The 15,448-nt window shown below is 35.0% G+C and overlaps 1 protein-coding gene across 2 annotated transcripts in view; it reads right to left on the bottom strand.

Annotated features, from left to right (window-relative positions):
• Nucleotides 1-15,448, bottom strand: part of HIF1A (hypoxia inducible factor 1 subunit alpha) — a 48,886-nt gene that overhangs the window by 19,353 nt on the left and 14,085 nt on the right. For both annotated transcript variants that reach the window (XM_036309287.1, XM_036309279.1), the window contains exons 2-5: nucleotides 6,063-6,253; nucleotides 5,264-5,409; nucleotides 5,095-5,179; nucleotides 569-681 (exon numbers count right to left, since the gene is read on the bottom strand). In XM_036309287.1, the coding sequence (XP_036165180.1) occupies nucleotides 569-681; nucleotides 5,095-5,179; nucleotides 5,264-5,409; nucleotides 6,063-6,253 (535 nt within the window). The remainder of the gene's footprint in view (nucleotides 1-568; nucleotides 682-5,094; nucleotides 5,180-5,263; nucleotides 5,410-6,062; nucleotides 6,254-15,448) is intronic.

The raw sequence follows: 15,448 nt of genomic DNA, 5'->3' as shown, positions 1-15,448 counted from the left end.
ATGCTAGAAAAAACCAAAATACAGCAATAAGTAGTTGAGTCTGATATGGCAAGTAAACATTGGTAAAAATTTACTGTCATTAGTAGATAAACTATATTTCTGAAAATCAATAAATGTTTTCCCTACACCACCCCTGGCCTACTACCTCAGGCATCACAGTTTAATTACTCTTTTTAAAAATCTCCTTCATACAACAAATCTGTGCTGATTTTTCATTCAGCTGGTCATCATAGCTGTGTGGTGGTTATTTCTTGCTTTAATGACAGCTTTAACACAGAGCAAAACAAATGATACAACAATGAATTAAAAATTGAGTTCTATAAAGATTCAAACTCTGAATGGTTGGCAAAGCCAACTGACTAAGTTAGCTCAGTAAGCCAGTGTCAATTCACATTATGCCTCAAACTGGCAGATTAATGTACTGTTTGGATGTTAAACCTGCAAATGCCAAGGAACAAATCTAAGTTTTCCCTCACAGTGCTAAAGCTACTTAATACTAGCAATGTCAAGATGCATGAAACTCTCTATAAATCAAGTGCATCACCACTCACAAACCATTTTTACTTACCTTCCATGTTGCAGACTTTATGTTCATAGTTCTCCCCCGGCTAGTTAGGGTACACTTCATTCTGAGAAAAAAGCTTCGCTGTGTATTTTGCTCTTTACCCTTTTTCACAAGGCCTAAGGAAAGCAGGAAATAAAGTTTAAAAACTTAAATATGCAAATTTGTTACAGTAAGAGTAGCACACCTGGGAGCTGTTCAATTAAACATCCCACCATGAACAAAACGAGTCACACTCACTTTGCCCACTCCAACACATCCAGCAACCTAACACTCCAAGTCAGTACTGGGTTTGTAACAGCAGTGATTCCGAGTTGGTAGGAATCAACAGTTGAGTAATAGCAGTAATCATTTCACATTCAAGCCAGTAATGTTGGTCAAATTGCAAAGAAATATAAATGTGGTATGAATTTGTCCGCAAACTATGCTATCAGTGCATAAGCAACCCCCCCAAAAAGGAACTTCAGCAAACTCTTCCAAACCTTTACTAAATCTATTAGTTCAATTTATAATAAGTACTCCATTATTTACAGAACTTCTAAAATAGAAAATTTCTTCAATAGCAAATAAACATTTTTATATATCTGATTTTTCCTTAAGTCATTCTATGAAGCAGGCAGGAAACTATTTCTATCTTGTTACTAGGGGGAAAAAAGTAAATGACTTTTCAAAGCCAAATTGGAATTAAATCAATTCAGGTCTATTTACTCATATTCCAAACCTCATATAACTAAAAAATGAGATTACAACACTCAAATAGCAACTTGATTTCTTATCTTCATTGATCAGTCTGATTGAGTATTTATTATTCAGGAACTGGACTAGATATTGCAGGCAATACAAAGATGAATAAGACACACTGCCTTTCCTGAAGAAGTTAAACATTTAGATGCAGGGAAGTTAATGACAATACAATGCAGAGTTAAGTGCCCAAGACTTACAAGAACGCTTTAAAGAAGTATAGAGAGAGCTTAGAAGATAACTTCTAGTCCAGGGGAAATCAGGAAGTTCTTCTTAGAAAGAGACATTAGTATTTCGACAAGTAGAGATGAGTTGAAGGGTATTATTCCAGATAGAAGGAAGAGAAGGAAAAGCACATAGGTGGGGAAAATAGCACATTTGGGGGCCAGTACTAGAAAGTTGAGTTTGGCCACAATATAAAGAGTAATGAGACAAAATTAGAAGAGAAGGTTAGAGCTGTAGCTCTGGAGGGCTACAATGAATTCAGCCTTAAATATAAAACATGGAGTTTCTAAAAAATTCTGAGGTGGGAAGCACAATCAGGAACTTAAATAACATTAATCTAGCAGCAACATAAAGGATGTATAAGAATTAGAATACATGATGGCAATGAGGGACTGAACAGTAGCAGAAGTAAGAAGGATGACAAAAGATACATAAAATGGTCTTACCTATAAAAACTTAAAAATTGATAGGAGGCAGCAGAGAAATTTGAAGATTTGAAGATTTTTAAGGCTAGTATATTGAAAGAAAAGTGTCAAGTGGAAAAGAAACAAGTAAAGTTTAAATTTTGACCGGGTTAGCTAGAATGTTAGACTCTTGAAGAAGAAGAGGAGTTATAGCTCAGACTTATAATAATGGAACTAGGCAAGTTAGGGCAGTCTTGGTGCTAACACAAATTATTTGGATTTACCTAAATAAGGATTTAATTTGCCCTCCTTAGAAGTGTTCGAGAATGGATTTTAAAAAGATGCCACACACCATACTGGTCTTAGTTATGGTATAAAGCAGTGATGGCAAACCTTTTGAGCTTGGCATGTCAGCATTTTGAAAAACCCTAACTTAACTCTGGTGCCAGGTCACATAGAGAATTTTTTTTTGATATTTGCAACCATAGTAAAAGAAAGACTTATACTTTTGATATTTATTTTATATATTTAAATGCCATTTAACAAAGAAAAATCAACTAAAAAAATGAGTTCGTGTGTCACCTGTGACACACGTGTCATAGGTTCACCATCACTGGTATAAGGGCATGTGTGTAGAGGCTGATGGTGGCAACAGTGATCCACATGTAAACTCTTTGGGGTATTTTCAGTCCTTTATAATCTAAGCTTAAATTGGATTGACCTTTGAAACCCAAAGCCGTTCAATTAGGACATGAAGATAAATTTAAACACCAAGGTAGTAGAAAAGTACTAGCATTTTCCTAATGGAAGAAACATTTCTAAAGAAATAAATTTTCAGCCTTCTAAAAAAATAAATCATATTTTATAATATCTTATAAAATCTAAAGAATCTTTTTAACATTTAAATGAAAGAATAATAGGATTGGCCCTGGCCAGGAGCTCAGTTGGCTACAGCACTGTCCGGATATGCCATGGTTGCGGGTTCCATCCCTGGTCAGGGCACATACAAGAATCAACCAAAAGATGCATACATAAGTGGAACAACAAATCGGTTTCTCGCTCTTCCTCTCCCCCCCCCAAATCAGTAATAATAAAAAAAGAATAGGACTACATTGTGTAAATACACCAATAATAGCTCTTAGTGTACCATTAAAATGTGATGCACTATAGCAGCCCCTCTTTTCTAAAAGTGAAAATCTGCATTTTTGTTTCTCAATAAAACAAATAAAAAATTAACTGCATTAGGAATGTTTTTTTAAAAAATATATTTTATTGATTTGTTTTTTTTACAGAGAGGAAGGTGAGAGGGATAGAGAGTTAGAAACATCGATGAGAGAGAAACATCGATCAGCTGCAACCTGCACCCCCCCACCCCCCGGGGATGTGCCCGGAACCAAGGTACATGCCCTTGACCAGAATCGAACCCGGGACTCTTCAGTCCGCAGGCCGATGCTCTATCCACTAGGCCAAACCGGTTTGGGCAGGAATGATTTTTAAAAATGTTTATGTGCTTGGTTAAAAACATATATTTAAACTATATTAAGCAGACCATATTTGATTTAGAATAACACATTACCAAATCAAAACAAGACTTCCTAATATCCATCCACTTATGGTCTAGTGATGGAAGCACTGAGCAGCCAATAGAAACCCTAATCCCCTTAATTCATATACTAAACTAATTGAGAACCCACACAGGTCTTTGCTTAGCATTTATTTACTCCTCCCTTATAGAATTCTAAAAAGTAAGCATTTGCTTTCCAAGTTCACAGTAAACACACAGTATGAAATTTAAAGACAGGAGAGGGCTCCTGCTGACAAGGTGGCAAATGGCAGTAGAATGTAGTGAGAGTTGGTGAATATGAAAAGAGCTCTAACATGTGAACTCTAGAGCCAGTCCACCCGAATTTAAGCTATGCTCTACCATTTACCCACCCAGTAATGGGCAAACTACTCAATAACTCTGTGCCCCAATTTCCTCAGTAAAACAGAATAACAGTATCTTCACAGGACTGTTGTGAGGAATACAGGAGTTAGAAAGCACATAAATTCAGAGAACAGTGTCCTGGTGCAGTGTAATCTCTGAATAGAGGTTACCTATTATTATAAATGAGATAAGATGAAAAAGAAACCATTAAAAAAACTATTCAAAAGTACTAGAATTTTTAATACAGAAAGCAAACAAACATACACTTAAATTAGAGAGCTGCAAAGAACAACCACAGAGCATAAAGACAAATTTTCATTATAACTTTCAGTCATGAAAGCTACAATGAAAATTTACAAATTATGATCAGGGTACTCTATTTAAGAGGGCACGGGTATGAAAAAACTTTCTTTACTTGTTAAGTTTTTAAGTGCAGATTCCTGATAGGCTGTAGAGTTAAGTAGTAGAGCAGTGACAGAGGGTGCTCTGAGTACAGCAGTCACCTCCTTATCTGGGCATTTTGCTTTCTTCAGTTTCATTTACCCACAGTCAACCTTGGGTCCAAAAATAGTAAATGGAAACTTCCAGAAATAAATAATTCATGTTTTGAATTTCGGGGTGTGGGGGGGGGGGAGGTACTTTCCCCAAATCTTGGAACATTTGGTTATTTTTAACAATTTATTCTTAGGAGTTGAGGTATTAGGTCTTTTTTGTTGTTGATAATGTGGGGTCATCCATAATGTAACACTTTATAATTAATTACATATTCTCAAGTTACTGCGAACATCATGAAAGGTCAAATAAGCAAGTATTATGTTCTTTAAAATCTCTTTTCTTTTTCTTGAGCCTTTAGAAAGCTTAAATTCAAATGGAGACGTCAACTTTAGTAATTGTCTAAAATCCTATAATCTGCCATTTGTATTGATGTCTTGTCTTAATGTTGTATTTTAATTTGTAACTTCCTTGGTCCTGATCTTTATTTATTTTTCCATTTTATGTTATCTATTCTTATAGCTATATTTATGGAATTAGGTGGGCTTTAAAAACATTTTTTACATATTTTTAATGAAATTCTTTAAAAATAGAATGGATTTAACCAAGAATAGAGTAACATTTAATTAACATGAAATGATGTTTTGCCTTATTACAATAACAAAATCTAAAAATTAGTAACAGAATCTGATCAGGTAAAACCACCTGTCACATTATATCAAACAATAGACTTTTCTTCTCACCATTTCTGTGTGTAAGCATTTCTCTCATTTCCTCATGGTCACACGGATGAGTAAAATCAAACACACTGTGTCCAGTTAGTTCAAACTGTAAACATATTTTAAAAAATTAGATCTACATCATAAAATCATAAATATATAAAGAAGGACTCTTAATATAAGGGTATTTTACCTGAGTCAACCCCATGTATTTGTTCACATTATCAGAAATGTAAATCATGTCACCATCATCTGTGAGAACCATAACAAAACCATCCAGGGCTTTCAAATAAAAGCAATTCATTTGCGCCTTCATTTCATCTTCAATATCCAAATCACCTAAAAAGAGCACAAACAAAAGGAAGATAATTTAAAAGTTATACTTAAATTAATACTTAGATGTTTCAATGAAGTTTTCTCCATTTATTTAAGACATATAACATATATTTTTTCTGCATATTAAAATTAAAATCTCCACCCCCTCGTCTCTCTCCTTTTAACACAGAACAGTCAAGGCCAGAGAACAGGAAGACTAAAATTAGATCTGCCAGCTACTTTTAATGATTATTTAAAGTAATACAGCAAGGTAAGGCAAACCACTGAAAAGAGAAAGAATGATCATGTTAATAAAAGATAGGTAGGTAGGGCCCTGGCCAGGAGGATCAGTTTGTTGGAGCATTGTCCCATACCCCAGAAGGTTGAGGGTTCAATTCTTGGTTGGGGCACGTGCCTGATGTTTCTCTTTCATATAAATCTCTCTCTCTCTCAAATCAGTAAACATATCCTTCAGTGAGGGGGAAAGGGGAAGGAGACAGGTAGGTAGGTGGGGCAGGAAATAAAGAGGGGCAAAAGGCCTGAAGCTTTAAAAGCATGTAATAAAAAGGCAATCATATTAAGAAAGAATTGAGAGTATGACCATCCTCTAAATATAATTTCTAATTACTTTTAATTTCTAATTTTTAGGCCTAGTATGCCCTAGTAAAACAACTCACCAGCATCCAGAAGTTTCCTCACACGCAGATAGCTGATGGTAAGCCTCATAACAGAAGCCTTATCAAGATGCGAACTCACGTTATGGGGAAGTGGCAACTGATGAGCAAGCTCATAAAAAACTTCAGACTCTTTACTTCGCCGAGATCTGGCTGCATCTCTAGACTTTTCTTTTCGACGTTCAGAACTTATCCTATTTAACAAAAAGGAATGGGAGGGGGGAGAAAAGAGACAGAAAATTTATGTTAGTTTGCCTTTGCTTGAATAAACTAAATTTACATTCTGCTTACCATTGAAGGATTAGACGATGCTATGTAATGAAATTATATAGAGATTTTTCTACTACATGAATGCATTTTTAATAGAGTTATAGACATTTTTGGATAGAGAGTTATAGAAATTTTTGGATTACTGCAGACATCAGAACTCCCAATAAGAAGTCCAACATGAAGTTTTAAACCTGTCTGAAACAGGTGTTTCCTCCCTGGCAGGTCAATTTGAAGAGGATGTTTTTGTTTTAGCCCAAATCTGAAAAATAGCCTGTACATGAAGGCTGCACCTTCACAGCCATTCAAAAAGTCTCAACATAGAGAAATCATGATTAAGTCTAGAGAAACAGAAGTTATGCATAGTAACCTGAAAGCAGGTGTTTTTAAACAGATAGAATAATAATAGCTACAAATACATTTTTGACTCAAGTTTTCTTTTGACTCCAATACTCTCCCATCCTCCCTTTTACTATATGAGCAGTAGTGACTATAAGCTATAGGAATTTATGTTAGCAGCTATAATAAACTACTGTTTTCAGGTTGCTTACTTCCTTAACAGTCCCTATCTATGACTAGCACAATAGGTACTAACTAAATGTGGGTTTATAAAAAACAAAGATGTGGCACAGTACTAAGAAAGGAATGTATTAATAAAGATTAACAAAGGTGTTAATAAGGTATCTTTTTAATAAGGTATCTTTGGGGAACTCTTCCAAGAATAAAGTCAGTAAAAAACATTTTCATAAATCAGACCATGCAGAATTGAGTTTCTCTGCTTAACTGCATAGCAACAAAGCTAAACTGGGTTCTGTACTTAGCTTCTTCTTTAATAGCTATCTATTAAAACCTACAATGTGCCAAACACTGCCTTCTACAAGGTGCTTAGTTCTCTCATAACAACCTATAAATTGGTTAAATATTGTCAGATGATGAAATGGGGATGCAGCTGGTTAAAAATAGCCAATATGTAGCAGATGGGATTTGAACCCAGGTGTTTGTTTTTACTTCAAAATCTTTGCTCTTCCACAACGTTTTACCTTCTTAATGGAGAATGTTGCTTCTGTCTCACTCAGCTGCTTTCCTATAACATTCAACCTAATCCTGATGAGTCAATTACTTATTAAATGTTGAAAATAGCCATTACCATTTATTGAGCACTTAGCAGTATGCTAAGGACTTTACCAACATTATTTCACTTAATCCTCTTTAGTTCTATGAATGAAATGCATAATTGTCTTCACCTCAAATATCTCCTTCCTCCAAATAATCTGCAGAGCTGCAAGGTTCAATCATAGAAGCAACATTCTCAAGAAATAGGCAGGGTTCTTAGCACATGCTCACTCCAGTTATGTTGTTAACATGTGAATAACAGGTTGTATTGTCGCAACAGTGATTAGATAGTGAAACTCAGAACTTTGAAGATTATGATTGCTCAAGATATGGCAACTAAATTTATAAGACAAAGCCATTAGAAATGTGAGCTTGAATAAAGCATTCAAAAGACAATATTTTAAGCTAGTGAAGACTGTAAGGATAAGAATCTGAACATGTGCCAAATTTTGGAAAATAACCCTAATTGAAATAAGTAACATGATACTTCAAGGGTTGACAAACCTAAATTAGATGAAGGTAATGAAAAGCAGTATGTCCTCAATTACATAATCACTCTAGACATAAAATAATTAGGAGACCTATAATAAAAACTTAATAAAATTTATCTGATGTTCTTCATATGTGACTATAGGAGCTCTTAAAACATTTCTAAGCTTAAAGCTTCCAAAGTTCTTATGAGTTTCAGCATCTGCACTGCCCTTCATGATCTACTCACAGGAAGACTTTGATCAGGTCACACCCCAAAGAATTATAGCACTGACCAAGAATTATTTGTTAGACGTGTGATGAATGAAAAGATGAATCCTGTACTATTTGTTTACTTACTACTTAAACTGCACAACAGGGTTAGGTTTGAAGACCAGAAGGAAATTGGCAGATTTTCAGCATGCAAATAAGCTCACTGTATTACTCAAAATTATCAATTCCCATCTATGTTGTTTTTATATTATTAAGTACAGATCAAGTAAATTTCTGTTACTTATGTATCTGCATAAGGTACTATTTCACACACTGCTAGTCACACTGGATATTAGTTAAGAGTACATATAGTAAATTTCTATCTTTTGAATAGTTTACTTACCCAATTCCATGACTGTCCTAGAACTATTGTTTGAGCAAACCAAAAAACAGCTCAATGTTTGTGGAACTATAGTTTCCACACACTTACAATTTTATTATTATTTAACATACATTACTGGACAAGAAACTAACATTATATCTTGAAATTATTTTGTAGAAGAAATATATTTAGGATGATAATTTTGAACCACTGTCTTAAGCTCCTTGTATAGAGTTCATGAAAAAGCAATAGCCATATCACAGAGAATGCCTATTATTCTTTAGATTAACAAGAACACAAAATAATTGCAGATATTTTAAGTCATCTATCTGTGCTGCCTACTAATTACGCAAGAAAAGCCTGTTAGTGTACTTGATTGTAAACATGTTACTTTAAGAACTAAAGTTAGATCATAATCATTCAAAATGTTAACAGATGATCAGTTATCTTTATTATAAAAGGCCTGTGGCCATAACGACCAAACGAGGTGCAGCAGTGTGTGAGGTCCCGTGGCAGCACAGCGGGGTCTGGGGTCTCACGTGATTTCGTGCACTGGGCCTCTAGTTTCTAATAAAGTTAATATATAAAATTTTTAAAATCTCTCAACTCTTTTACTTGCTGACTTTAAAACCCTTTCTGGCCCATGAGGTTATAAGTTGTGTTCTGTACTTCCTGCACCAGTATTTCTACAGGATAGACACTGTGAAGTGAAATTCTATGATCTAAAGCAGTGGTTCTCAACCTTCCTAATGCCGCGACCCTTTAATACAGTTCCTCATGTTGTGGTGACCCCCAACCATAAAATTATTTTTGTTGCTACTTCATAACTGTAATTTTGCTACTGTTATGAATCATAATGTAAATATCTGATATGCAGGATGTATTTTCATTGTTCGCGACCCACAGGTTGAGAACCACTGATAAAGGATGTGGCATTTAAATATTCCTTTCCAAAAAGGTCTATACCCATTTTTGTCTCTGCCAATCCATGAATGTGTGTATCCATTTCCACAAGCACTCTGCAGTAATAGATATTATGGACCCTTTATATCTTTTTATTTTTGCCAAGCTGATAGGTGAAAATTATTATCTCATTGCTTTAATTGCGTGTACTTCTTAAAATCTCATGCCAAAGGAAAATATTCATGTTCCTTAGTTGGCATTTTGACCTGCAGCTTTAAATTCAAACATTTCTACATGGTGCATAATATTACAGTGGTATTTAAGTATTTTTCATCTATTAAGTTATTTGTTATCATAACCATGTTATAAATAGGAACCTGGTTAAATAGATTACAGAGTTAATAAATGGTAGAGCCTATAATCAAATTCAAGCTGTCTGATTCTAAACACTATGCTACTAACAATAGTCTATGCTGCCTCTCAGAAACTTATTCTAATTACCAAGGTAAGTATTCTTAAGCCATTATTATAAAGTTCAAAATGTGTTTTCTTCACATCTCCAAAGACATAAAAAAGAGGTACAGGGGTTGGCTTTAAATTTAGGACTTGACCCTAAGCTATTTGGAGAGACTCATGGCCAGGCTCTTTCCTGAAGTCTGCTCATAATCCAAAATCCTAATTGAAAGGCATCTACAATGGCAACGTTCTCTGCTTCACTGTCCGCCATTTCTTCAAAGCAAGGCAACCTTTAATGGGTAATGCCAACCACAAAGGGGAGAGAATCAGAGCACACTACCTCATATACTCCCACTATACTTTGTTTTTAATTTGTACAGAGAAACTATTTGAACATCTTAGCTCACTAATGTTGGTGTTGTATTTGTTCAATATGTGGATCCCTACAATAAAAGCAATCTACATACTCACTTCAAGATATCTGGCTAGGCATAAGCAATTGCCAAGATATCTAATCACACAAAGTACCATGAGAGAAAAGATGAAGAGAATATTCCCCCTTCTAACATTTATTGAGCACTTACTATGCACCAGGCACTGTGTTGAGTGCTTTTATGTATTAGCTAATTTAATGATCATAACTCTAGAGAACCAAAACACAAGAGGGGAAGAGCCTTCCTGAAATTCAGAATAACCTCCTCCACTCAAGAAATAGTCATTCGGTAATTATTTATTGAGCATCTATCAAGTACCATGGACTGTGCTAGGTACTAGGAATATACTAGTACTGATAAGCAAAACAACCCTGATGAGTCTTAAACAGCCTCCCACTTAAGTCTACTGAAATAGCTATATTCCCAAATGCAGGTCTAGTTGCATGATAATCACTTAAGGGACATAAAGCAACATTTCAAACTTCTGGGCTCTATCTTTGTAAATTCTGATTCAGTAGATCTGAAGCAGGGCCCACAAATCTGGATTTTTAAAAACTTCAAAGGTGCAGATACACAGTGAAATTTGGGAACCACTGACTGAACTCATCCTTTCCTTACTTCACTTTAATTTCTCCCTCAAATTACTATCACAATGATCCTTCCAAAATAAGAAACCTGGTATTATGTATGTCCTTACAATTTTATCAGATGTACACAGGGCAAAGTATAATTATTTCCAACAAAACCCATCCTTATCTAGCTCCCTGCCCATCTCTTCACCCTCATCATTTCCCACATTCTTCAGACACACTGCAGTTAATCAAAGCATAATATTTCATTCCTTCTGGTTCACTCACCCCACTCTCTCTGCTTGGAGTACTCTTGAATATGTGACCTGGTAAGTTTATGTGAGAAACTTTCCATTTTTAACTCTAGCATCACTTTGTTTCTGTTCTGTCTTCTAAAACTGCTCCTCTCTCCTAGATCTGACCCACTTTGGTTATTTTGCTGTATTTTATCTTCCTCAACAATCCTTAAAAGCTCTTGAAGACAGGAAACAGACTTATTTATCTTTGTATTATTAGTAGGGATGTGTGTAAGTTTTACTTCACTTTAGTACTGGCTCAAATATGCTATTTGACCTTGACTTCAGCCCATGGAAGGTTGATTGTCCTTTGAACATTCCCTTTGGGATCCCTGAATTTGTGCTTTATCAGTGCTCCTGTGATCCTACAGATTACAATCATAATTAAACAGCATAATAATGCCAGAACTATGAATAAGGCATACTATTTGGATTTACTGTAATTATCTGGATAAACACTTGCAAATACAGGTAAATAGATGTAAGTGGGGGGGGGGGGGGGAATCAACCAAGCAGCATAAAGTGAACAGCACAAATATCACCAAGGAGAGTAAGTGATCTTTCGAGAGAAGAGATTTAGAGGCACAGGAAGAAGAGAGCTGAGAATGTAGGATACCAATTTGCTGAAAAGAGGTTTGAGGTTTAAAGATTATTTCCCTCATCACTACGATCCACAATGTCTTTTATTGTTTTGTCCTAAGCTTATGTGGTCAGGAAAATACATCAGTGGTAGTTAATGTTGTTAACCATTTTATAATCAATACCTTTATCACTTTTATAAATGTCTTTCTAGCCCAGCAAGAAACACAGAAGTTGACTCGTTTTGTTTTGTACAGTCTTTTTCAGGAAAGTGTTGGAATTTTCATCAAGACATGAAAGTTTTCTTTAAGTTGATTTCTAATCCTAGTGGCTTTTTCTCCAAGCCTGGTTACTCTTAGACAAGTATTTTATATTTTTATATTTATTAGGAGTATTCTTATTATTAATAAGATCTATTGTTATACTTTCCATCTGAAAATTGCTACAAAACCAGAACACTTCAAACAGATGTTTAATTTTTAAAAATCCATACTTAATGAAAAAAAAAAAAAAAAAAAACAGCAAAAACCTGACACTTCAAATTAAACATAAATTACATTTTCAGGACATCTAACTATAATTCGTAATTATTTTCTCCAGGAAAACGTCTTGAGTTCTAATCATTATCAATAAACTTAAAAATGAAATTTTAGCATAATCATGTTAGAAAATATCATTCATTTAGTCAATAAATATTTCTTAATTGTCTCTTATGAGCCAAACACTGTTCTCAGCATGGGGCAAGTTCAATAAACAAAAGAGACCAAGTTGCTACCCTCATGGAACATATATTCTGGTTATCTTTATGTTTCTTGACTTTATTCAATAGTAGTTACCAGGGTCAATTCCTAACTGACAAAACATTAGTTACAGCAATAATCTTTTTATAAAATCAAGTAACATAAAATTTTAGGAGACAAGGAAAAGTCTACAAAAATTAATCTGTGCTTACAGTAGATGTTACAATATAGTACTATGTAAAAAGAGCAAGTTATACAATGAAATTTGAGCATGAATCCATTTCTCTATAGGGGTGTGTAATGCATGTGTATATATAGAGAAATAAATGTGTATATATGTATACAGACATACATATGGACATATCATCTATAAATGCAGTTAAAACCAGAAAGATACAATGGTATATGTTAGCGAAGTTTACAAAATATTAGCAATAGAGTTTCAAGATGACAGAATTACAGATTTTATACTTTAAAATTCACTAATAAACTGACACCATCTATGTACCTGCATTTGTTAGAAAAATCAGACTTTTAGTATAAACTAACTTTTAAACTTATTTTCCAAGAAGAGGAAAGCAAAGAATGAGTAAGCAGTATAATTTAATATTTTCAACTTCTCATTCTAATCTAACTTTCTGGTTTTGAAAATTCAGCATTTCATAATTTGAAATTCCAAAAATACAGGTGAAATGATTTGTTTCTAAAGGAAAATATTCAGAACATATATGCACTTATTTTATTTTTGAAAGCAACTTAAATTTCTTGCTTTAGGTGACAATTATCTTACTAGCATGGAAATATCACTTAAATACCCACAATTAGAGAAAAGACGGATTATTCACCTTCCAATAACCTCACAAAAAATGCTTAAATACTTGATATTCTAATGTTGCAGTAAGATAAATAGGGAAAAAGAATCACTATTTTAAATTAGAGGGTACATTCTGAAAATGAAATCTTTGTCACATCTATTTATACATTAATTAGATTAATAAGCTAATAGACATAACTATTTATATTAATGTATAATTGTGTTCTGTTTATTTTTTTAAAAATATGCTTGCCCTAGCCACTTTGGCTCAATGGATAGAGCACTGGCCTGCAGACTTAAGGGTCCTGGGTTCGATTCTAGTCAAAGGCACATGCCAGAGTTGCCGGCTTGATCCCCAGCAGTGAACGTGCAGGAGGCAGCTGATCAATGATTCTCTCTCATCATTGATGTTTTCTATCTCTCTCTCTCTCTCCCCCTTCCTCTCTGAAATCAATTTTTTAAAAAATGCTTTTGGTTCTGGCCAGTATGTTAAGTGGTTAGAGCATAGGCCCTTGCACCAAAGGCTTTTTGGGTTTCCCTGGTCAAGGGCAATACCTTTGTTGCAGTTTCTATCCCTGGCCCAGATCCAGGTTGGGGCGCATGTGGAAGGCAACCAATCGATGTTTCTCTCTCCTCTCTCTCTCTCTCTCTGTCTCTCTCTTTTTCTTGTTCGTATGGATATTTATCTGTTTCTCTCCCTCACTCCCTCTCTCCCTTCCACTCTCTTTAAAAAAATCAATGGAAACACAAGAATAAACTCAAAATGGATAAAAAACTTAAATGTAAGGCGTGAAACCATAAAAATCCTAGAAGAAACCATAGGCACCAAAATCTCAGACATCTCTCGTAGCAATAAGTTTACTGATACATCTCCTAACAGCTGTGGGCAAACTACGGCCCGCGATCTGGCCCGTTTGAAATGAATAAAACTAAAAAAAAAAAAAAAAAGACCGTACCCTTTTATGTAATGATGTTTACTTTGAATTTATATTAGTTCACACAAACACTCCATCCATGCTTTTGTTCCGGCCCTGCCCACCCCTGTCCTAGGACAATGGAAACTAAGGAGAAAATAAACAAATGGGACTACATTACAATAAAAAGCTTCTACACTGCAAAAGAAACCATCAACAAAATAATGAGAGCCCACTACATGGGAGAACATATTTATTTTCCAATTATACATCCGATAAGGGGTTAATCTCCAAAATATATAAGGAACTCTTACAACTTAACAAAAGGAAGACAAACAAAACAATTTTAAAATGGGTAAAGGACCTAAATAGACATTTCTCCAAAGTGGACATACAGAAAGCCAAGCGACATATGAAAACATGCTCAAAGTCGCTAAGCATCCGAGAAGTGCAGATCAAATCAACAAGATATCACCTCACACCTGTCAGAATAGCTATCATCAACAAACCAACACAGGACAAGTGTTGGTGAAAATGTGGAGAAAAGGGAACCCTAGTACACCACTGGTGGGAATGCAGACTGGTGCAGCCACTGTGGAAAACAGTATGGAGTTTCCTCAAAAAATTAAAAATGGAACTCCCATTTGACCCTGTGAACCCACTTCTAGGAATATATCCCAAGAAACCCAAACCAGTCATCAGAAAGAATATATATGCACCCTTAAGTTCATAGCAGCAACTATTTACAATAGCTAAGATTTGGAAACAGCCTAAGGGCCCATCAGCAGATGAGTGGATAAAAAACTATGGTACATTTACACAATGGAATACTACGCAGCAGTAAAAAAAGAATTCATACTATTTGCAACAGCATGGAGAGACCTGGAGAATATTATGCTGAGTGAAATAAGCCAGTGAGAGAAAGGTAAGTATCACATGAGCTCACTCATATGTGGAATCTAATGAACCAAATAAACTGATGATCAAAAACAGACCCAGAGACATAGAAGCATGAACAGACTATTGAGCCTCAGAGGGAAGGCAGAGGAGGGTAGGTGAGAAGAGATCAACCAATAAACTTGTATACATATATGCATAACCCGTGGACAGACAATGGGGTGGTGAGGGCCTGGGGGGAGGGGAGGGGAACGGCAGTGGGCTGGAAGAGGTTAATGGGGGAGGGGGAGAAGGAGGACTTATGTAATACTTTCAACAATAAAGATTTTTTAAAAATACAGAGA

The sequence above is a fragment of the Myotis myotis genome, unplaced genomic scaffold, assembly GCF_014108235.1.
Source record: "Myotis myotis isolate mMyoMyo1 unplaced genomic scaffold, mMyoMyo1.p scaffold_m19_p_1, whole genome shotgun sequence".
Lineage (NCBI taxonomy): Eukaryota > Metazoa > Chordata > Mammalia > Chiroptera > Vespertilionidae > Myotis > Myotis myotis.
Note: the sequence above shows the minus strand (reverse complement) of the source record. Positions and strands in the feature narration are given on the sequence as shown.